Below are 25,678 nucleotides of genomic sequence, written 5' to 3'. Positions count from 1 at the left end.
AGCGGTTTGGTGGTTGTGGTCAAGAGATCTCCCTCCGTGAAATCATCATATTCCCAGAGGAGTCGCAATTGCAAAAAATAACAGACTTGCAACTGGAAAAGTCAGCGACAAACAATCGATGATGGTAGGGACTTTTTGTAGTTTGACAATTGTGAAGCATTTTGAAAGAATTGCGCTTGACTGTTCTTTCGTGCCAAGATGAATCACGTTTGTTTGAAGATTTTCTTTCGCAAAATCAATCAGGATAATTCTGGAAGGTGTTAGAATTTGAATTTATTTTTGCGAATTTGGCACGGTGGTGGTTACTGGTTATAAACAGGCAGTGGTTGCTATGTCTAGTATTATGATTTTCAGTTGGTGTCAACCCCTCACACTTTGATGAAGTGTTTTTAGCTGACTTGTGTATATTCCACAGTGATGTAATCTATGAGTTGAATAGATTTGGGCTGATTCTAATCCATTTGTATTCGAATCTCGAGTTGTCCTAACTGCGCATCTGCAGTGATGCAACTATAGATTATGCCAGCGCGGCATAGCTACAACTGCTACATAGACCCACGAACAATTACTTTCCAGCCAGAAAATCAGGCCTTTTTACGTTGATTCAACGTCTTCAAATAATATGTGAGAAAAAGTAGTGACTTTTTTGGGAAGTTTTGTTCCTGTTAAACGTTTCATAGGTATGGTATCTGCTCTGTGTTCAGCTTGCGTTGTAGTACTTGCTCATGCAAACAAAATACATCCCACCACGAAGAACTTTCGTCAAATTTATTTGAGTTCTAGCGGAAGCTTTCGGCTTACCCAGGTAGCAAAATTTTCCTTTCTCATGTTAACATTGAAAAAATATGAAACCGCAATTTTGCTAGCTGGGCAAAGGCGTTTTAACATTGTAGGCTATTTAACATGATGGAATGTTTGTTTACCCTGATCCTTTTGGTAGCTGCTCTCTGTTACCAACGTTGAACAAATGTCTCTTACCATCAATTTGATCATTCAATTCGAGGCTAACAAAACTTTCAGGTCTTGTTGACAAACTTTATTGCGAATCATATACAATTCAAGACATATAAGTGATAACATAAAATAAGGCAACATGTCTGCTTGGCCAGCAAATCAGCCCTTTTTTTACATTGGTTCAACGTAAAAAGTGACTAACTTGCTGCCTGGATACATCGTACAGTCAGCGTTATTTATGCGTTGAATGAACATTGTCGAAAACGAATCACGTCTTGCAGTAACAGCAAAGATTTACAATCCGGTAAGAAAAGCCCACAAAATCCGTCATTTTTACATTGATTTAACGGCAGACGTTAAATCAATGTAAAAATGACGGATTTTGCTGTCTGGGAGGAGACCATTTGTGACTTGTCAACTTCGCGTTAGTAGCTACGTCATTTCATCAAAGTACGTTCGATACTCAGTTGCATAAGGATTCTTACAGAGTTCCTTCTAAATATCTTATTTTCCATGAAAACCTAGCATTGCTGCCACGTTGCCTAAAACTAAAAAACTCTGTTCTTTTTACGTTGATTCAACGTCTGAAGATGCTAGCTAGGATTTATGGAATAAATAAACCTGATTTCAACGTTTTTAAGCATTCGATGCAACTAAACTCGACGATGAATAATTTGAAAGGACAGTTTTGAAACAAAACAAAATGCTTTCACGAGTGTGAATAAAATGTGATGCCAAAGAAAAATCTCAGAAAAAAACTTTGTCGTTGTGAACAAGGAACTCAAACATGCGGTTTTTGGATAGAAGCATTTCCTCGTCATCTGATGTGCATTATGGATATTTTAAGGATATTTCATCCGAAACCTCTTAACATCGCAGTGTGGATCACTCGAGCAAGACTGGGGTTTGGTAAATGTAGGTGATCCATTTAATAAAACTGTCTCAATTTTAGCATGCGAGAGCACAGGAACGACTAGCCTACACCTTGGCAAAAATGTCACACAGAATGAAAAACACCTGCTTTATACAGAACTGTCCCAAAAATCCGTTACAAACTTTTCCACAGAACTCCAGTTGAATTATGACAAACTTACTGTACACATCATGAACGTCAATTGTCGTAAACAAAGCTGCCGTTTCGGTATCAGCAGTTTAGAAGTGCTTTATTTTTCAAGTAACATTTCGAAAAACAACTTTTCTAACTAACCGCCAGATGAACCAGTAAGAATGAAACAACTATGCATAATGCACGGTATCTACCACCAAGCATAAGTTGCTCGAAAAAGAAACTCAAACGGAACGTATTCACAAGTTGATAGCCGGCGAATTATCTGAAACAAAAAAACATACAAAATACTCTGGTCTAGTTTAAGATACTATAAAGTGTATTGAGGTTGCTAGAACCGCAATGCTGGATGTTCTCAGTTTTAGGCCTGTTCTGCAACGTCAAGATAACAATTGCAGATCTGTGTGGACTCTTAAAATTTAGGCATCATCACTCATCAGTACAGTACATCAAGGAACAGATGACGAAAGATCTTCATCTGGAGATACGATGTTTTGAGAAACTCCTTTCCAATTAGCCATGCTGCTGCTGGGGCTGTAAGTGCTAGGAAAACCAGGCATTTTTGTGCTGGGGGTAGTTGGGGCAGATTGGGGAAACGGGCCTCTTTGCCTGTGGTAAAAGCTTGGGTTTTCGCTGAGGTTTGAATGACAATATCCAGCTTCCTGGGGGTTGGTATACGACCTTCTAACTCTAGGATGTGGGTGAGGATATGGGGTTCCACTACTTGGGGTGTACCCTGGGGGTGAATAACATGAGAAATGACCCGAAGGATTGTGACGGGGACCATGGCCAGGAAAATACATGTGGTGATATGGGTTTGGGTTATATCGCCCGAAAGAATCCACATGGAATGGGTGAGTGTGCATGTAAGGATGGCGAGGAAACCCATGTGGGTGCATGGGAAAGTTAGGGTGGTGACACCGCTCGGGGCCGAAAGATCCGGCCATGGAGAAAAGGGCTTCCGGTTCACATACAAACTTGTAAACATACCGCTCTCCAGCAACCTGCAAAGAAAGTAAGATTAAATACTTAAAAGTTTCAAACAGTATTTGACTTTAGAGAAACCAATTATGGTAATAAAAAGCCATTTTTACGACTGCAACTTTGTAAACAGAAATGGAGTGAATTTAAAATTAAAAAATATACAGAAAATGGACACAGGACACTCATCACACCACACTTAAGAGATTAAAATATTTAAAGCAATAAAGACACATTTAAGATGATCAGAAAACAGACAAAACAATACGGTAAATAAACGAAATAATGTGGTTTTAACTATGAGGCTATGCAGCAAAGCAACACCATATTATTTGCGGTCTCTTCGATTATAAGCTTGCATAGCAAAGTTATGTCAACCAAAGCGTAACTAATGCTTTCATGCGAAAACGCCATGACATCTTCCAGCACACCATTGGTTTGTCTTAAGGCTTGCCTAAATGTGATAAAAAAACTCAACAAAACGTCTTTGTTATTTCTAATAAAGAAAAGCTGATGTACTGCACCTTCTGCATAATCCCTTTTTCGTAATAGTAACGCAACGATCGGCTAAGTTTATCGTAATTCATGGCAGGGCGATTTTTTTGAATACCCCATCGTCTGGCGACCTGCAAGAAGAATAGAGTCTTACATTCATTTTACCTGCATAGTTAATTGCAGTAAAAGGTCTTTGCGCTTTTTTATAAGCTGTACAGATCGGTGCTCTCTCGTTATTAAGGCCTTATTTGCGAACTCGTTGATTGTAAATTCGTTTTCCAGCTAGTCAAAACAAAACAGTTGTGTCTCACAAACGAACCGTTGGAATAACTGCCGATTAGGCCTACCGCCAACATGTTATAAAGCAATATATAGCCGACAATAGTTTGGTAACTCAATTTTAGCTGATAACTTAAAAAACAAACAATGCCTCAAAATTACATGCTTGGTGTGCAGTTGCATGGACTTTCAAGAGTTTTGAAAATTAAAGCAAAACAAAGGAAAAAGACAAGGCGATAAGAAAGCATTAATAGGGCAACCATTTCCGTTTTCGGAATTGAGCCAAATCATGAGAACCAAATTAGAAAAATATATTTTTTATATCACGTAGCAACACAGCTTGTTGTAACAGCAGGAATAATGCGTAGCCTACTATACTACTATTAAACTAACTTACCTCTTCTGGTTCTACAAGCTTGAATTCAAGTCCTCTTCCAGTCCATGTAATGACCTGTTGGTTGTTAGCTGGGTCTTCGAGTAAGGAGACTAAAAATTGCCACAATTGTAAACTACCTCGTCGGCCGTACGCTGAACCAGATTCTCTGAAAAATAATGTATTGTCAAATATTTGCTGAAAATTAATTTAACTGTAATCAAAACAAAATTCAAAAACAGTTTTATTTTTTTCAACACGAATACGAACAGTTTACTGCTTTTTTGTGGGACCACACATTCACCAACGAAAATCAACATCGATAAAAGCTTGCTGGAACTATAGTATGAAACGCAGCCTTGTCTCACCCGCAATGGTGTGATCAAAGGTTTGTGCAAAGGGGGCAAAAAATTGCTACAATGGCCCCATGTTTGTCGCAGGTATGAGCGGGAGGGGGGGTACCCGTTTTTACGTTTAACTGTCAAGAGGATGTAGGCTTTTTGATGTTGAGGTGTTACAACGGCGCTATTTCACCTGCTTATTGGTTACATTATGCTCATCAGCAACAAGTTATACCCTTCATTTAAGTTAACCTACCTGAGATCACTTGGCAAGGCAACGAGGTCTCTATCTGGGACACAAGCTTCGTCAAACTGTCCTTCAGATTTGATATGCTGTTGCGCAATCATGTTGAAATCGGGATCGAAACCTTGCTTGGGTGGAATATCTCCAGACTTTAAGATTGGAGGTTGTTTTTTGTTTACTTTAGGACGTTCAGCGTTTGGTTCCCCTTCTGGACAAGAGGCTTTAGTTGACGTTCGAGTATGCTGAAAATGCAAAAACAAGACATTTTGATATGTATCGACAGTCGAGTGTAGTGCGCGGTCGGCAATTTGTTCGAACTTCTATTGGAAACACTGGCTTTAAACGTGAATAACGATTAATAAAACAAGCCCGATCACAATGACCTATATGAAATCCACGGTAAAAATTGGATCTTTTTTCGGTGTCTTTTCAACGGCTTACAACACCCTACCGAGCCTTAACACTGCGCAGTGTAGGCCATCATTATTTACAATTTATTGCTTCGTTTCCGTTTGTTGAAGCAAAACTATAAATGTTTATTCACAAATGTAAACACGGCGTGAACGATTAAAAGGGTAAACAAATAAGACATACGGTCCTGGCGAAAGAAGTATCGGTACTTTGACACGTCGTATACATAACACCGATGACTGTGCAGTGTACACCAACTGGTTAATAAGTTAGCTCAATACTACTGAAAACATATACCTTCTGTGTTTTCTTGTCGGTTGATAAATTTGCAAGATTTTGTGACTTAGGCTACAAACCCGACAAGCAATTAGGTTCAATCCATAAAATGTCCGCATGAAAACTCGTCTCACCTGTTGCTGGTTGTTGGTCACGTGGGTTGTAGCTTTTGATGACCCATAGTAAGCCATACTCGAAGTGGTTTCTACAGAAAGCAAATAGACATTTGTTCTTCAATTGTGGTTAAATAGATTATTTCGATATGTTGTATCTATGTAGTAGTAGTAGTAGTAGCCCTAATTTGAATAGAAAGCAATGCTCAGTTGCACACTTTGGACAAAAAAACCAAACAAGGTAGGTTAACTTTTCAAACACCATAATCTCACTGCCCACAAATACAATGAAGAATTAACTAAACGAACTTCTACTTTGAGACAGCAAAATAAAACTTTTGCAGGTCCTGATTAAAAAAAAAAGTTGTTTAAAGAAAATAACAAAAACACCCACCATCTTGAGGCTCCAGTTTTATATTTCTGTTGACGGATGAAGGAATCTTCTTGGTTGCCCTGGAACTGTCATCCTGTAACAAAATATGATGCTTATTCACTTGGCTAGTTACCTTCAAGAAGTTGAAATTTATCACATTTTTATAAATATTTTTAGATTCCTGATGAGGGTTTAAGTTAAGCCAAAAACGTTCAATTGTTAAAACTATTTTGAAATATGTAAAATATATTGGTATAACGCTCAACCCTGTTGTATTATTGTGTCTTGCACGTCTTTGGTACAAAAAAGCAAACTCTCTCTCGAATCTAAAATATGATTATTTTTTAAGTTTCAAACATATAAACAAAACTTATTGGAAACCATTAAACCATGATTAAATTGTAAAATGATCTGACATGAACAAGAAGTTTCCAATAACGCTGCTGATACTTATACGACTGCGATAAATATAAACAAAAACGAAATAAAAATTGTTTTATCTTTATTTTAATTGGTATCACTATTGCTGCTGATGCAATGGTACATCCAATGCTATCATGATTCGACTCATAATCATATGATTATGCATGAGTTTATCACCAATAGTATACCGTTTTCACAATCGCCCGTTGAAGAACTCTCGAAGTCGATGGATTGACGGGATGGTTTCGCTTTATAGCGACTGGCGCCGAGCGCTGCCGAGTCAAAGCTTGGTGAGCAGTGGTTTGATTGGCCAATTGACTGACGACGGGCGACGAACTTCTATCAAGAGACGATGAGCGAGCGGAAGCAGATGTTGACAAGTCATTGTTTGCTCTAGCCCCCGCCTTCGGGCAGTAATCAGCGAAACTGTCCGATCTAGGACGACCTCTGCAATAATAAAGCACGCACAACTGTTGACACAAGAGGCAAGCTACCACAACTGACGTCATCAGCCCCCGATAAAAACGACTTCTTTCTTGAGGAACGTTTGGTCGATTTTGCGTATTGGGATTTTGGGTATACAATACATTGAAAAAATAGGCTCCTTCTTTTGTTTGCAAAAGAAATGGACATTCTCAGTGCACACTTGCCAATAATGAAACCACACCAAAATCGCTAGATCGGTAATAAAAATCTAAATCCGCGGCATTGTTAATTTCAGTGCACTAAAATTCGAGTCGTTTGCTACAAAAAAAAGGTTTACATTGCTCGCTAAATGTGTACGCTGACCGATATTATCCGGTGCCAAGCTGTTGAAAAATAACCTTAATTCAACAATCTTGGTGAGAGCAAATACTTTACCGATGAACCATAAATTTTGACAAAAAAAGCAAAATCCGTAACGAGAGCTTGGTTACTTCCTGTGGTTTGCTTATTTAAAGTCAACCAAGCGTAACCGTTTTATTCGTTCCACTTCAATACGCAGGTAAATCGACAATAAATCTATTGTGACGTTTTGGCCCGAAACAAAACAAAGAAAACCTTTTGGCCTCACAAATTTCTTTCCTTTCTACACCAATACTATTTACAAGCTCAGAAGTTACAGTATGTAACAATAGCTTGAACTAATATTCTTCATAAAAGTATCACCGTTCAAAACCCATTGTCAGTAAGTAGTAAAAATTTCACTTTAAAATAACTCATGCAATTGCAACACCAAGCGTTTTAATGTTCACTGCAAAACTTATATTTTTTCGATGAAAGTGATGTTGAGTGCATTGATTCAGCGCTTTGTCGGCTTTATGTCATTAAAAGCATACAAGTTGACGCTTTTTGTCGTTGTCGCCGACAAAATGGCCAAGACGCCAGTCCGCATCTAGCAGACGACAATGAGTAAAACACAGCAGCAAATAGATTGGAAACAAATACGTATCCGCCATAAAAGTCTACTTAATTTCATGACATTTCGCCACGTAACACTACTTTAGGTCGTGCCGATATGACGTACCTCGTAAAAGTAGAACCGTTTCCTGTTGATGACGCCATAGAGTCTGCGCACGTCGTCATCGAGGGTGATGCTTTGCGCCGTAACATCACATCTGTGAATACATTTGCAATTAACAACTATCCTTATTTCACGGTGTGTGAGACCTAGCCCATCACTGCCGAAAGAGCGAAATCGGCTATTTTGCAGTGATAATGCCTTGGTACGATGGATCTGTTCCAAGCGCCTTTCTGACAGGGTGACTATGAAAGAGCTGAGATCCAGTCTTGGCATCCATCAGCTTAAAAATGTGGTAAGATAGAAAAAGCTGCGTTGATACGGACACGTGCAATGCATGGAAGAAATCGCGTGGCCAAAGAAAATTCACTTCCTCGACTTCTATGGGAATAACTCTCGAAGATATTCTGACATCCGCAACGTCCAGGAGGAACTGCGGTCCACAAATCTCGCCTGACAGTGATCCCGGTACGCACATCAGACACTCAATACCGGAGGGCATGGAGAAATGCCACCACATTTACATTTGTGGGTGTCTAACCCTCGCAATATGGGAAACAGGAGACGTGAAATGGCGGAGTGAGTGAATAATATACTAAGTTCGCAACAAAGGTGAAATATGGTAGGGGCAATCTCTTCAGGTATAGCCATGGCATTGGTAAAATTGGGATGAACTTTGGAATAGAAACTCCGTTAGTGGTAGGTATACCACGAGTATATCTGTTACTAGCGGGACCATGATGTCTGGCTGCGTTGCTTAATAAACATTTTTTCAAACAAACTTTTCATTCATTATTCAACCAGTTCAAGTGGCAATGAAGTTTAAAAATTGTACTGTATGCGGGAGTTGGAGCTTCATGAGAAAATGAACCATTCACCCAGAGTAGCTTACACTTACAGGTTGAGTTTAGCATTAGCCAACTCAATAATTATAAGAGAAACAAATGCGTTTAAAAATCAACAAGTTTCCGAAAATTGTCGTAATTTTAATTGTTTTGAATTTAATATTGTTTTCTATGCCCATCCAATTATTCAAATGCGTTTACTTCAAGCAAAAACTCTTTTTTCTAGTTACATGATTACTCTATTCCTTCAGTTGTCACTTGTACTTTATCATATGTTAAGAAAAGGAAAAAATACGAAACTTTTAATCCAATGATGTTGGCGGTAAATTAAGTCTAAGTTAACATTGCGTTTTATTAGATCGTAAATAATGAATTACAAACGACAAAGTCATACAGATGAGCTATTTTATTGCAATTTTGTGTTGACGGGTAAATGGTTGCCTAAAGTAAAGACGCTGTACCTCATTTGTTCATGCACATTATTCGTTCATTATTATTTCACTTAGTTTTTCGTCATTAACGTGTCCAAAAGGAAAAAGCACCAGCTATGGAACATGATAACCGATGAAAGCTGTTCCTTTTACATAGTCTCAACGTCGTTAGACGTAGATTAAAGAATTACATTTGCTGTAAAATCAGCCACTTATCAGTCTAATAAACGGGGAAGGCGACATAGCTATAAAAGTTGATCAACGGCGTTCGCATGTCAGCTGCTTGTCCCTTCAAAGAACCTATTTGAGCGTTGGGCAGATATACCATAAAATAAAATACACACAGAATAAATATAAACGTCAAATAACGTTTCTTTAATGATGTGTATGTTATGTTTATTTAAATATGAGTGTACTACGGTGTGTGTTCTGTTTTCAAACGGGCTATTACCCTGTGGAGAAATTTTCCCTCTTATTCAACAACAATGGTTCTTACATAATAAAAAAAATTAATCAAATTCCCCAGAAATTGTTTTTCCGAACCCTTTAAATTTTTTATATATCATGATTCAAAGCAGCGATTACGTCATAAACGCAACGCTGGCAGCAAAAGCTTCTTCAGACAATACAGACAGTTTGGGTCATAGCTGTGTGGATGAGCATTTTGGTGGACAAAGTTACCTCTAGTGACGTTGAAATGATGTCAAACAGCCTATTCAATTGGGACTTTGCAAGGCGATGATATCTCCAACAGTAAAATTCAACATGTTTACATTAGTTCCATGTCTGCAGACGCTGAATCAATGTGAAAATGACGAATTTTGTTGTAAGGGATGATTCACACTATTTGTGCTTCTGGCGGGATAATACCAGAAACTATGTCGCTTTAACGGAATGAAAAAGCAATCACAAAAACTTACTCATAACTGATTTATGGCCTAAAGCCTATGTTCGTGGTTTTCAAATCGTTTACTTCAACAACATTTTGGGCTCGGTGAAGTGTTAATGTGATCATAAATCTTTATCAAATCCAGCCTGTACAAATCAGTCCTTTTTACATTGATTCAACGTCTAAAGATTGATTTAGGACTGAATTGATGGCTGTTTAACCAATGCTCAGGCATAACGGGTCTCTATCACAAGTTGGCTGCTGGTGGCTTTAAGCAAGAATTAAAGTTTGAATTTTATTTTTTGAGTGCAGTCGTGCTGTCTAAAAGCGCTGTCCAGTCATGCTGTCCAATCAATCGAGCGTTCCTAGGAAGTACAGTATCAATAAACGTCTTCCAAAGACAAAAGGAAACTCAACTAGTCAGAAAGCTCTACAAAGGTAGTCTGAAAATGAAATTCGTAAGATTTCTTTGCTTGTCGCTCTAGCTGCATTTCATAGATTTTGCTACCCGACTATAATTATTGTCCATGCACGTTTTCAACAGTACAATGATCTGCCATCTTTTCCCGATTATTATTGGAGTGCCAGTATATCGCGTATGGCAGCTGGCACGAAACCAACTTACACGATTTCATTCCAAAACAGGTTTTCTGAAACATGGCGACGTAATGCTGTCAGGCAAGCCAAGCAATACGAAGCAACTGAACAACAAACAACCAATAAGAAACCTGCTAATCTTCCTACGGAAAATAACCGCGTGATACCATCCGATTTTTCTCACGCGTTTTAAACAGGAAATAAAATTAGCGGTTACGATCGCAATGAATGCGCCTTTTCTATCACATTATAACCATCTAACGACCGGTGTACTATATTTATATTACTACTTGCATTTTCGTCTTGATAGACTATTACTTTTTCAGGAAAAACAATAAGGAAACGGAAGAAAAATAAACTATTTTTATACAAAATTTATTAATTACAACACGTTATTTATTGCTATTGATCACTATGCCTTGTGACGGCATTTCCGCAAAAAATGAACCTCTTTCAGTTTATGTTTAAAATTAACGGGATTAAAATTTAATTGCTTTAATTCACGAGCTTCGATGGCATTGGAATTTTGATTGACATAGCAAAAGTAAGAGTCCCGCGGAAAACACTTGTCTTAGAAGCGTTCACACTTAATAACATGCAACTGATTTCGATTCCACAAAGGTATTTTTACTCCTCAAAAACTCAACTCTTACCTTCAGAAATCTTTCTGGGAGTTGGAGGAACAGCATCACCAGGATGACGGAATGTGAAGATTTCGTTCGAGGGTTGTGTTTGCATCACGGAAGAGTTTGTCGGGGCACTGGGGACTCTTGCGGCCCTTGATGTTGGTTGAGGGGCGGCCGTGTCACAAGCAAGATTGTTAGGGGCAACAGTGGCCTGCTGCTGATGAGGAGGTAAAGAGTAATTGTAAGGAAATCGGTTCCTAGGGTATATATTCCCTTGATCACCATGGACATCAGGACAGCTGGACATCCGGCCCCTAGCCTCACCATAAAATTGGTGAGTGTTGTTCACTACCGGAACGCTGTCACTCGCATGGCGAGCTAAGCGGTACTGTGGTTGGATTTCAAGTTCCGGCCCGGAATAATGAGTTAATGGAGGTGGTTCCGCTTGGGAATTTGGCAGGAAAGGTTGCCCATAAGGTGTGGCCATTTCTGGCCAGATACATTTCTGGTAAGGTTCATTGCGCGTATGTGGAACTTCCTGTTTGTAGTCATACAAAGGCACAGTGCCTCCTGCCCCGCAAGGCACTCCATGGTGAACGGAAGCTTGTGATTCTTTGGCAACGTTTTCGCACGAGAGCTGTCTTGAAGGAACTTTTTCGTCATGTACCACTGTGCTCTCGCATTGTCGTCGGTTTGCAAAGTCGGCATATACGTCATCGTTAAAGAAGATAGTGTGCGGTCGTTTTTGCTGAGCCATTTCAGTGTTTTGGCACTGCTTAAGGTTAATTTCCGCGTTAAATGGTAAATCAGTGGTTGGTTGACTGTCTCTACCGTACGCCATACAGGCCGAAGAATCTTGGCTGTGCCTTCGAACATCGTATTTATACGTGTTGTCGTACTGATAGGCAACGTCACGCGAAAGTTGATGTTGGGTAAAGTCAGATGCTGGCATAGAGCTTTGTGCTGAGGCATGAGGCATTGATAGCCTGGAACGGTTTTGAGCATTGTCAATTTCATTTAGCAAAGTTTGATTTGCAAGATTTTGTGCCACTTCGTTTTGCCAATGTTGATGCTTTGTGGGTGGTATAGAAGATTCGTTACCCCTTTTGACACTTTCGTCAAAATAAACTTTTCTACCAGCAAAGTCTCCTGATAATTCATTCAACGAAGGCTCCAAACTGTCAACCTCGGGAGTCAGCAGTTGTCCCTCGTCGTTGGTACAACCCGAGCCATGACGTAATCTTTGTTCCCATGAATTCCCGCCGCTAGTGGACGCTATTGACGGTGGTGATGCAAATTCTAAGGCGAACGTCGATTCAACGCCACCAGACGTCGAGAGCGGTTGAGAAAACTCAGGAACTTTTGATTCGCGGCTGGAGCTGTTATCCAATGGAACAACTGAAAAAAGACATGAATGCATAAAAACGTTTGAACGCTTTCACACGTTTTTTGCAAGAAATAAAAAAATAAAAATGTAGATATTAAACTCATGTTCAGCAAACGTTTCAAAAACTAAACTATATTCATCTTCAGTGCAATAACAGTCAAGTATCTACTGTACATTTAAGGTCTTTATTTTTTTATTAGATTGGCCAGACCTTGCAACTATTTGATCTTAAAAATCTTTTCTTTTGCATTTTACAGCAATGTGATAAAACTGACGGAGAAAAGTAAATTTAAAGCCAATAAAACATCATTATCCGGTGACAGATGTGATAATCAGCAAAATTATCTTCTTCCGCCGGAAATGGGACCAACTTTTAAACATGCGATTTACGGTGCTGCAAACACGAAAGCTATCAACTTTGCTAACTGCAGCACCAGTTCTCTGAAGTGTCAGCAGTTAATGCATTTTGGCATAGCAAAAAATAGATGTAGTTTAAAAACAACATAATCGATTTCCAAATGTCATGTAAACTATCTGTGAAGAAAATGCATTTCCGTTCTTGTGCATCGACAAAAATCTTTTTTGAAAATGTCATGTTTTTGCTTTGCTTCAATGTCGCTACACGTTGTATATACGCAAAGCATGCTAACGCTAATTCGCTTGACAAGCCTTGCGTGTTGTGTTGAAAATATCAATTATCGGATATTTTCCTTTTTGTTTGCTCTCAACAAAAAAGCGACGTTAAAATGACGATATGTTTGTGCGATTTGAGCTTCACTTGCATTCGAGTGGCATTCTGACAGTCAACAAACGACGAAGCGGAAAAAACCGTAATTACGTATGAGGGTCGTTTGCAAATGTCATCAAACTATGTTTTAGAAAATGCCACCAGACAAGAAAAACTAACATTCGATTCACTGAGCTCAGCATCCAAGCTGCTTCTAAAGCTAGTCACTCATGGAACAGTTTATTTTCCAGTGATGTAGCCCACGCATAGGTGAAGGGTTGGTGTGAAATCCATGCTGTGTTACCATCCATGATGAGTCTGCTTATTGCACCAGAGCAGACATTCAACATTAAAGTTAGATGTGACATCACACAAACTTACTGAATATATAAATTTTGTGTATTAACATCATTCAAACACAAGTACAACAAACCAACCGAGCAGTACAAATCCAGGTGTTTTCGACGATATCTTGCGACTTCGTCAGGGACAATAACCAACAACACCCAGAGGGAAATTTATTTCCATTTGTTTAATTAATTGTTTATAAACGTATTAACAAAACATCTGGAACCAACGTAATAAAATTCACTTTTATATTTATAAAAGTCACTAAGCTGCAATTTGGGGCAAAACTTTTCAAGGGTGTTAGTGTTGCTACCATTACAGAATCTTCAATCGCATGTTTGTTGAAAAGGCCTTCTTCGATACATTTGTTAATAATCAATTAGAGATTAGAGACCGAGATAGTTTTTAGGACACTGCACAATTTTGGTCTTTGCAGGTTAAAGTGTGCTGGTAATTGTTGTTTGCAAATGGAAATTGTAAATGTCTTATTGATGGCGATGATAGCCATCGCAGAAACACAATCAAACCCTATAAAGACGTTATCTCATTCCATTACGGTTGATAACATATCTCACCGTTCTGAAACCTTTCTGCAACTACAGACGATCTTGAACCGCTCGTAAAAATGCCTTACGCTGTACGACGACGAACGTTTTTCTCATACTGGTAAATCGTGTTAATTTCACTCCGACGCTTTGATAAGGATTTATGTTGAAAGTATGCATCCAAACAATGTGAGATAAAGAACCAAATCTCTGTTTTTACCCTTTCAATGCTTCCGCGTTTTCAGATAATCTCTGTTAATGACATTGAATGAGTGATTGTCACCTCACAACGTAACCCATGGGACACTAAGATGGAATTTTTAACGTTCATTAAAATGGTCGCTCAATAAAACTGATCAAATATATGAACAGGTGAAGTTGGCATAACTTGCAACTCAGACATCAAATCAGTTGTGTGTGGCATTGATTTAACGTTTGCAGACGTTGAACCAAGCATAACCGAGATAGAAAGAGACTAATTTGCTGATTCTTTCTTGAAGAAAATTCTTGCCGCGTTTTTATAGATTTCTAACAGCGTAATGTCTCTAACTTTATATCAGATTCTCGTCACTAATGTACAATTTCTATGAAGTATTTCTAAATATCGATCCCGAATTTGAAGTAACCTCGTCTTATGGTTGGATTCAAGTTACGGAAATTGTGACAGACATCATCCTATGGTTATTTAGCGTGTCCATGTTTACAAAACACACTTGTGAGGTTATTTCACTCTATGAGACAGACAAATCAACACGATAAACTTTTGGCGTCTAAAACAGTGATGTAATGTGAAAAAGGTCTCTTCGTTTGCTTTCGACAAGCCAGATCTTCACTTTAGCATTGCTTTGGTGTTGACAACGTTTCTTCAACACAAAGTACGACTTTAAGCAGAAGAGGCTAATGTCAATAAGCAAATATAATCATGTCATTAAGTAGGATGTGCAATTACTAGGGCCATTTAAAGTCATTAAAGTCATATTTTTTTCTACGCATCAGTAAGTCGTGAAATCAATTTTAACGCAAAAACCGCATCCCTATGAGGTATATTAAGAAAGTTATGAAGTCATATAAAGTCATATTTTCCTGGTTAGGTCATAAATCAGCTTTTTATGTTATATAGTCATATTTTTGAGTTATAAAGTCATACCGTTGTATACTTTAAATAAAAAGTACCAATTTAAGCGGTGAAGCAATTAAGCGAAGATCCGCTTGAGCTAAAATATTACATTAAGAAGCGATTGGACAAAAACGATGTGAAACAAATTATGGAGCTACCAAGACAAGACATTTCACCAGCGCTTTATGCAAAACTGCAGAAGTGTCAACCCACATCAACGTCTGTGGAGCGCTCATTTTCCTTACTAAAGTCATTTTTACATCCAAATCGTAACCTCAAAGACTCTAACATTCCACTCTACATGAAACTGTACTACAACAGTGGTTTAAAATAAAAATGGATGTGTATTACTGTTATGTTGCGTATGTTTTACTCTTTTGTTCCGTGAGTGACGTTGTTTGCATGTAAAAATAAACGATTTTCACATAAAGTCATATAAAGTCATATTTTCCAAAAAATAAAGTCATATTATTGATTTTTTAAGGTCATATAAAAATGGCCCTAGCAATTACCATCAAGTGCATAATTAGCTGAAGGAAGAGTTTTAGATCAAAATATAAATAAACCTGTTACTTCAAAGACTTCGTTTGACAATCACAAGAATACACGTCTGTTAATGTAGATGCCATAAGGTGTGTAAAAATAGTCTTTCAATAAACACACAGAAACTGCTTACAGACACGTCGAAAGACAACCAGTTTTTCAATAAAACAAAAACTAAAAAAAAAACTGAAACAACTCGTAATGTCTTGATAAAAGTTCAACAGTAAAACAAATAATACAGTGGCATTAAGAAACAACCAAAAATAGAAGTTTAGCGGTTAATAGCACAGAAACAAAAAAACTTAGACTTTGAGTGCCCTGTTAAGTTTGATACTTAAAAAATCGAGAACTTCGAACAACACCAATTTCGGAAGTAGGGTGTACTTGAGTAATAATAAGGAAATGCAATTGTCACGGCTCGACGAGTTGGTTTTTTGTGAATGAAGCCATCCTCAAAAGAACGCGCTCAACGAGCGCGAAACAAAGGCTTCCATTCATAAAATCGACTAGCTGTTGCGTGTGCGTGCACGCGCTAACCACACAAATCGAGCCAGACCGTACATTCACAACGCGTCATGATAAACAAAGAAAGAGAGATATATTTATCTTGGACACTTAAAATTTAACTGAGCCCGAAGTAGTTTAAAGTTTGTTGTGTAGTTTGCTTCGCAGCTCCTTCGCTGTCTCTTTTCTTATCTTTATTGCAGCTTGCAGCAGCCTCAAATCTGTGATCATGGAACTGCTTAGCCATGAATTTGTGGCCACAAATATCCGCTTGCTGTCAATCATTTGCACGCAACAGCGTATCCATTCGTATGATACGATCTTTACACGGCTTCAAAATAACACTCTTCCGGCTCTTGCTGCAATTTTTCTGTTTAAATCGTTCGCTTATTTGGCGCACAGTATTTTTCGCTGTTTTCATGCGTTCTCTTTCAAAAATTTGTTTCACACACAGATTATGAATTTGATTGGTTAAACTGGAAAAAATCACAATGTCGCTGAGGAGGGAATACAAGTATTAATCGGCCAAGAAAATCTGGATAGGAAAAAAATCTCCTGTTAACATCAAAACAACCAATTAACTGGACTCCAATGCAACTTGTAGCCTAATAATAATAATAACAATATTTATATAGCGCCACATCCACAGTCAAACTATGCTCCTGGGCGCTGTACATGACAATGGTGATAATTAATACTGTAATTTCAGTCATAATGTTCAATTAGCCTACCATACAAAAATTGTCAAAAATCTTTTCTTTGTGTGCAATTCAACTTAAACAGCTTGATATGATACAACTGAGTTTAAATCAAAGCAACATTATGGTGGAGGATGATATGAAGAAAATCTTCATGCTGAAGACAAGTAGCGCGATACATCTCAAGCCTATGTGCGCATTGCAATATTCATGTGGTGCAAAAAAGTACATCACAACTTTTCTAAAATATAATCTTAATTAAAAGCACTTAATCTGAAGCACGTTGAAACGTTATGGACAGTGGAGCAGTGCTGCAGTCAAGCTGATGTTGTTTCAAAAAACTTCATTTCGACACAGCAAAAAATACGAAAAAACACATTTTGTATCATGCGAATTTCGGAAACAGATTAGCCTACTCTCTAAATTAGTTTCACTTCATAAAACTCCCCTCCAAAGATATTTCGGTTAACTAATCTTTACAGTTACATCAAAAGTTAACAAAATAAACAATTGCTGGGGACAAGCATTAATAAAATTGCAATTTTAACTTGATGGCAAAAATGTCAAATGGCTGTAAATTTTCATGCCAAAATTGGCCTTGGGCGTAAACAAAGCAATCCAGTTGGATTGTGTTGTAGAATACCATAATATTCCGCAACAAAGCAGCGTGTAATGCATCTTAGTTGCTTCTGACGTAGTTTAAAAACTGAAAAAAGATGAAGCGATGGGTTTTGCTGTGATGCAACTTTACAAGGATTCAGTCAAAGTCACGACACACCATTGTTTTGCGTTATGAAAAGTGGCCAATTAATTTTCCACTTGCATTGTGTAAAGCTTTTTTAGCTTTAATATAAACAGTGCGCTTCCCATTTAAAGGATGCAACAGTCAGCCAATTACACAGTGGATAGAACATTTCTGAGTGATATAGGTTATTACGTCAGGAAAAATTTCTGTGCTGAAAGCGAAGCGGGCATTTTTCATTTCAACAACTAGACCTTCAACGTACTTTGCGTTTTCCAACTAAACGCTCCTGCCCATACTCTTGACCGATGGCTTTTTATGGCTGAAGACTTGTAAAGAGTCCTGTGCAAGGTCTGGAAAAGTGAATCAATGGCCTACAGCCTTACAATCTCACACGGGCCGCTTCAATACAAGCTTCAATTTGGTGTTGAAAGTAGTGTTTTTTTTTTTAAAGAGAAAATGGTAATGCGTGTTCTGGACATCTCAGCATTCATAAATGTCGGGGTACTGGCAAGTGAGCAAAAAAGTGTTTCACTGTGATTATGTTGAAACGATTGTTTTAATGATATCGATCAACCAAGATATTGATCAAAGGAGCATTTTTTAAACAACCGAGAAAAACAATCTTAAATTGAAAAAAGAATACGTCGTATAGGCGTTTATTTTATGTTCCAGATTGATACCCGGAAAAAGTTTTTTCACCACAATAGATGAGCAACAAGTACAGAAGTTATCTGTCATGTATGATCAAGAAATGAGTAAAGCAAACACAATCTGAAGGCGTACCTCCCGCTTTCTTATCCCACTGCGCTGCTCACAAAGCGGTGCGACACATTATTGACATTGCTACGACGCATGCAAACTGGTTCAAACCGGCAATTACGAGTTTTTGGTGACGTGCGTGTCATTCACGTTCAGATTGCCTGAAGAGTTAGCTAGGCAACCTGACGTCTAAACTTAATCCCACACGTATTCAAGTATAAACCTCAACTTTGCAAGATGTGTCCAGAAACGTTTAGTTTGTGTAATTGTGACATTGCCAAACTAGGTAACCGCACGATTCAACATAGCTTTAAAATGAGTCATTATTTAAATCTCTTGGTTTTCCGCTTGTAGTATCAAACTAGTTATCAGTAATGCAGAAAGAGAAATAGGAAATAGAAAAAATACTTACGGTTTTCAACTTCCGGTACAAATTGATCTTTCTGTCTCCCTTCTTCTGCAAAACATAAAAGTGATTATAATACGCGGTATCGTGCATGATATAACAATGGTTCCAGTGAAGAAGAAGCGTTCTTCCCGGCCGTCAGCACAAGGCTGAGCAGTGAGCACTCACTAGTACAGCGAGTAGCAGTTGCGATTCGCTAACCATAACGGTGTAGCTTGCCCAGAAACTAATGGTTCCAGTGTTGTATATCATCCGGCATATTCTAGTAGTGCTGCTTCACTAGCTTGTGATATACACTGAGGCACATGCTAAGTGTGACATTTTGATGACGTTTTGACAAACCTAACCCTTTTTAATCCACAACTGCTGTTAAGTGTAGATCACAATGGCATGCAGATTACATATTTTACCGGCTTTAAAATAGTTTTGATACCTAATTTGCTTTGTTATGTTCTTGGTGACGTGCAAAATATACGAAAGAATCTGTGAGACAATTTTCAACTGATATGTTTGGATGGTCAAGCCGAACTCAAAATGCAAATACAGAATGCAATGACTACATATTCGTAAATATTAATAATATATATATATTAGTTGTTAGTTGTTACTCACCTTCTCCAAACCAAGAATCTTGTAATAAATGAAGATCTGTCAGCAGAATATCTGCAAACACATCAGTCAAAAAATAAAGTAAGTTTCGATGACAAAAACGGCTAATTATCACAAGTAATTAAATATCCAACATCAAAATACCGACTACTTTGCGGTACAGTATCTCATAATTTAACTTCATTTGCAAAGCAACACTTTCAAAATCTTAAAAAGTGATACGTTTTGTTTTGGAAAGGTAATTATTGTAGCAATCAAGCGTTATCTGCGCATAAGAAAAGTAAATATACCATCGGGAAAGGTCAAGTCGTCTTCTGATTGCTTCCTATTGTTAGAAGGCATTTCCCCTCCACCAGAATTCATAATAGTTGTTGGCTAAACACAAACAAATAAGTCGAACGAAACCGAGGAGGAAAATCAGTCCTTTTTTGGTCAGTCTGCAGATGTTCAATTAATGTCCAAAACCGAAAATTACTGACCAGGAACAAAGCAAGTGACTAAATAGAAAGCAAAACCAAAACTATTTCAAACAAAACTTATTCTATTTGAATAAGCCTAACTGAAGATGTAGCATATCGAAATCGATACTTTACTGTGTAACATTGAACTGACTCGCGTGAAAAGGGTTTTGAAAGAAAATGGGTTTGACGCCTGTCAGAAGGTATTGCTTCTCTGTTCTTGACCAGATAGCAAAATCGTTTACTTCTACAACTACATTCATTTGATGTCTGCAGACTTTTGATCAGAAAGAAACGACTTTGCTAGCTGAGGAGGTGCTTGTCTGATGGTTCTAATTAGCAATGAATCGGTTTTTAAGAAACAAATCACGCACAACGAATTGTTTAAATCAGACTTAGGCTAATTCGCATTTCTGAGCTTTATCACATCCAGACACAATTGCCAAGCAAGCTTGCAACCAGCTCAAACGAGGGCTGAGGAAAGCAACAATCACTATTGAAAAAATGTTAGCTCATTTTCGGTTTGAATTATGCAACTTCCAAAAAATTTTGAAGAAAAAATAATCCATCTCATTTTCTATTCCACCTCCTTACCTCAAATCGAATAAAAACAATATTTCTACCCATCTAGCAAAATCAGTCTTTTTTACATTGAATCAACGTCTGCAGACATTAAATCAATTCAAAAAAGGCACATTTTGTTAGTTGGGTAGTTCCAGTGAACTAACATTTCGTAATGATGGAATGGTGAAAAAAAACTCTAATTTATCAAATGTGAAATTAGTCAATCTGTACCTGTGGTTGTACTGAGGTAAAGGGTGGCACTTCTTGGTCGTATTCTATCATGGTATTAACTGTGATTCATGACGTCATTAACTGCGTAGTAGATTACGTCACGGGTGTAGTGCAGACACGAGCAAATTAGATGGAAAAATACATTAAGTTAAAAATATTAACTTTAGGCAAGACAAATCTGCAAATAATAATGACATTATGTTTTGTTTTTAGGATTTTCTCTAGCCGAGGGTTTTTAGTGTCAGTATTTCTACGCTTGGATCATGTTTCAATAATTACGATGACGATACGGTTATTACGATTACGATAATTACGATTTATTGTTACGATTACGATACTGTTATTACGATTATGATACGGTTATTACGATTTATTGTTACTCCTTCATTCGCGAAACAATGCAATCGTAAATGGTTCGAAGCCTTTGTGATCTAACCGGCAATATAACGCAGAAGCGGGAACACTAAACAAGCGGGAACACTGAACACTAAACGAAGTTGCAAATGAAAAACTATTAAACAATCGCTTGTCATTTGTATGAATCAGGTTGCAAATAACAAGATGACAAATCTTATGCATAATGAAGGAAATTAGTGTTGAACATCTTGTGACTTCAGAGACATTAAAAACCGAACACAAGTGTATTTCTGTAAAGCGAAGGAACTGCTTTAAAGTTGCTAATTTTTACGATGTAGGGTTTGCTACCTTCCCAGTCAGCAAACTATGCTTTTTAACATCAATTCAAAGTCTGCAAATGTAAAGTCAATGTAAAAAGGGAGTGGTTTCACGATTCCATACGGCGAAATTCGTCATTTTTACATTGACAACGTCTGCAGTCGTTGAATCAATTTAAAAATGATAGATTTTGTCGTCTGAGATAGGATGAAAAGGGTCAGTAGTCGGTACTTAAACATGAAAAAGAGTTGCTGGTTTAAACTTTACCTAACCTAAAGGAAGTAACGGATACGGTGCCAGATATCAGCAAAACGGCAGTGAATGTGAATAGAACGTTAAGAAATTCCGCAATTAGTTTGATAGAAAGTGCTCAGAAATCATTCAACTGAGTTACTGAGATAAAGAGTAAGCAAATATCATCATGAAATTTATTACAAAAAGCAGTGGCATATCCTGAGATTTGACCCAGGTGGTACAGCACAGCTGATAGGCCTATTCATAACAAATATATTTCAAAGTTGCAAATTTCGATTCGATGCAGAAACCGTTGTCTTCGTTTTGATTTGAAAAGTAGCAATTTTGTTTGTCCATTAACCACCATTTAACGACAGTGTGGTTATAATTAGTCGCCATTTAATTCAAGGTTGTGTGGGTGAGTGTTCTAAAATAAACTTGCTCATTTCAAATTGCAGAAAATATTGCCTGGATAAAAACAATCGTTTGTAGACTTTTAGTGATTTGTAGAGTGGCAAATCGAAGTCCAGTAGAATGCTTAACTCATAAAAATTTCGTTTTTTAATTTCCCGGTGAATTTTATACAGTATTTTGATCAGATTTTTATTCATTGATGTACGATAAAGCTGGATATTAAAACGGCAAAACTCTAAATTTAAACGGTTCAATACCATTTTTACTTCAATGTCTTGGCTGCTTTTAATGCAATCATAAAACGAAGCATGAGAGTGGCATTAAAAGCTTTTACGGGGCTAGTATGGGTCATAAGATAAACACTTCACATTATTGGATTTACGCGTGCAGCTGTGTATGGGCCGGTATGCCAGCTTTTCCCAGCTCAATCTCTCACAGGATTAATCGATTTAACGAAGGCTAATGAATGATTTCCTAACCCTAATAATAGGACACAGAAAACCATACACGTAATGAAAGTGTTTCCACTTGCATTTCAACAAATTACGTAAATAGATGAAAAATTGACGTTAGAATCTCCAAACTTGTCTATTTGCTAACTATCTCGTATATTCACAATCACACATACGAATCATTTGCTCGTGGCCTTTAGACACTCATAAACGAGTGTTATAATAGTTTTATTAACATCCTTAATCCCAACGGCTTTCTATGAGACGCGTAGTGTAATTGCACGTCGCTGGTGTTATGTGTTGATGTTAACGTGAGAATTGCATCTTTTTTTGGTTTTTCTAATGTCAGAAAACACACACAAAAATGATGTTAATGACTAAAAAAAATTAAGAACAGAAAAGGGTAGAAAATGAACCCCTGTTGACATATTACGAGCAATATAACTTTTTGTTCGTATTTAATGGTTTGTTTGACTTCACGGATAAGATTCTATCATTTTAATGCCAGAAGCAATAAGCAAAGGTGTTCTCCTTTATTCTTGCTAATAATCTTACTCCTTACACATTTCTTCTTTTTAGGTTTAAAAAACTTTTTCATTTTGCAAACGCTATCGTAAACGCTTTCTGACTGCCTGGCTAAGAGGGTAATGGTCAGATTCTAAAATGTTTCATAACTTTTTTTGCCTGTGAGGTTAAAGCCGCAGAAGCAAAATTTATTCTTCTTTTTCTAGAAAAAAGTCAAAACACAGCCTGATCGTGACACAGGATGAATCATGTATGAAATAGTTTTGCTATCTTCGTCTTGTTTTCGTCAAAGAAACATCTTTTACATAAAAATCGACGAAATTCAGTTTATCTATTCAGTTGTGAAATCTATCCTTTTTTATCACATAACGGCAACGTTTTTCATTTAGACAAGCGCGTTTATCTTTTTTCATTTATTTTCTTTTAAATTTTTATCATGTTGCTGCAAATCGTAATACGTTACTGAGCTGATAAAATCTAAATTTTTCAGTTTTCGAAAAGTGCAGAAATTAACGCAAATTATCCCGATCTCTCTTCAAACATTGAGGTTGTTTTGCGTAGAAACTCCTGTGAGTCTAATTTTCACCCAAAATTCAAGTTCAAGAAAGTTAATTACCTCATATGCCACCGTTACAGGGTTTAAAAAATAAAACAAATATTTGGAACAGCTCATCAAAAAAGCGACAAAAATTATATTGAAACAACAACAAACACGTTGTTGCTAAGTCACAGTGTGCAACTAGCAAACACGAGACATCATTTTTTAGCAGCAGTGTGCAATAGCATCCATGTGGTCAAGTATATTGAGTAGATTACAGGATCAAGAGACATCACAATATATGTACATAAAAAATTATGTGTTTAATAAACCCCACATCGGTTACGGTGAAGGCGCCATTTTATACAAGTCGACACAGTTGAAACCTTGGACTCTAAAAGAATTTTGTTCGATAATAGAGTATTCTGACCAAAACACTGCCTGGATTATCCAGTCTCTTGCGCTTTAGGTGGAGAAAACTCATCATTTGGAAACAAAAAGACAAAAATTTGTATTTGTACAAAAATCAGGATTATGAGTTTATGACAAATCAAATTATGACGTGAGCGCTTTGGAATTCACAGTAAAGAATAAACTCATTTTATATACTTTAAGTTTTAACAGTAGAATTTGTATCACTAAAACCACACCCGCTTTAAAAATACATCATTGTACACTTTGTAATAGTTGCAGAAGATAAGTGTGGAACTCGCAAATAGCAAGTAATTTTCTTTTGTTAATATCACACGGGTTAAATCTCGTTCAATCCATACTGCTGTTCTTGTCATTCCAACACCACTTCAACTTTTCAATCTGTCTGGCAGACAGACACCCACAAAACAATTAACACATTCGTATGACAATGTTGAAATCACAGCCGGTAAGACAATGTCAAACACAGTGATGCCATTCAGTGTAAAAAAAGACAAAATAAACTAATCATTTTTGTGTCAGCGATGCTCCCTTTGATGAACCAAGCAAACAACAAAAGCTAATTTAAGGAAGGTAAACTGATCAAAAAAAAAAAAACAAGAAGTGAGATTGTAATCTGCAAGCAGAGTATCACCATAAAAAATTAAAAGCTGTATATCTTGTGTAGTTGCTTAGTTTTATCTGTTAGTGGTGGAATCAAGTAAACTCTCTACCAAAGCTCAATCATAACCATAAAATATAATAAAAAACGTATCATAATTGCTGCAGCATTTTCCAGCGTTTTTAACAATAAAGGGGGCAAAATTGTACAGTGTTGAAATAAATTTAAATTAAAGCTGATCAAAAACAGACTTGATGTTGACAACGGCTGACTCCGGTCTCCAGGATTGGTCAGCAGCTGTCGATAATCCACGAATTAAACCAATCGACCGATTAAGATGGTTTTGCGGTGTGTTTTTACCCTTTCTGTACCAACTGTAATCCACTGATTAAAACTATCAAATACAGATCTACAGATGAACAGCGCACAAACTGATTCACGCTTAAAAAGTCAGACGACTAGCTTAATTGACCGCTTAAATGATTTGCTGTTAGGGCATCGAACGCTTAGACTTGAAATTGGAAAAGTTTTCCTATTTTTTGAGGGCCAATTTCAATACAAGGCGAAAGGTATCCGTAAGCAGACCAAGAAATTTATGTCAGAAATAGCGCGAAACGATGGACATTACAGTTTATCAAAATCACCATCACAAGATCAATAAACAGCTTTCAGAACTTTTTTTGCAGACGCAGTCATCATAGTCATGCTAGAAAATCGTTTTCGCTATTGAATGAAAGAATTTAAAAATAACTTGTTCAGCTCTTCCGTTATCAACGTTAGTTTGCGATGGTAAAATATTTCCGAATTACGTTATTTAACGTCTGAATTCAGCATTGTTCGGACAAAAGTTACGTCAGTTTGATAAAACAGAACAGAAAATGCATTTACTTGAAATCATGCAAGTGTCATGAAATAGCATTTTAAAGCAAGTTTTACAAATCAAAAAGC

The 25,678-nt window shown here is 37.3% G+C and overlaps 1 protein-coding gene across 1 annotated transcript; it reads right to left on the bottom strand.

Moving 5' to 3' along the window:
- Window positions 1-1,021: 1,021 nt before the first annotated feature.
- On the bottom strand, window positions 1,022-20,963 carry LOC145787804 (uncharacterized). The gene is made up of 13 exons (XM_082599631.1): window positions 20,860-20,963; window positions 19,897-19,981; window positions 19,610-19,660; window positions 19,004-19,048; window positions 11,246-12,616; window positions 7,837-7,927; window positions 6,518-6,776; window positions 5,928-6,000; window positions 5,555-5,625; window positions 4,746-4,975; window positions 4,173-4,317; window positions 3,526-3,627; window positions 1,022-3,024 (listed from the first exon to the last, which is right to left on the bottom strand). The coding sequence occupies exons 1-13, from the start codon at window positions 20,908-20,910 to the stop codon at window positions 2,470-2,472; spliced, it is 3,129 nt and encodes a 1,042-aa protein (XP_082455757.1). The 5' UTR covers window positions 20,911-20,963; the 3' UTR covers window positions 1,022-2,469.
- Between the last annotated feature and the right edge of the window lie 4,715 nt (window positions 20,964-25,678).

This window comes from Aplidium turbinatum, chromosome 18, assembly GCF_918807975.1.
Source record: "Aplidium turbinatum chromosome 18, kaAplTurb1.1, whole genome shotgun sequence".
In the NCBI taxonomy this organism is placed as follows: domain Eukaryota; kingdom Metazoa; phylum Chordata; class Ascidiacea; order Aplousobranchia; family Polyclinidae; genus Aplidium; species Aplidium turbinatum.
The sequence above is the reverse complement of the archived record's forward strand: the minus strand, read 5'-3'. Positions and strand labels throughout refer to the sequence as shown.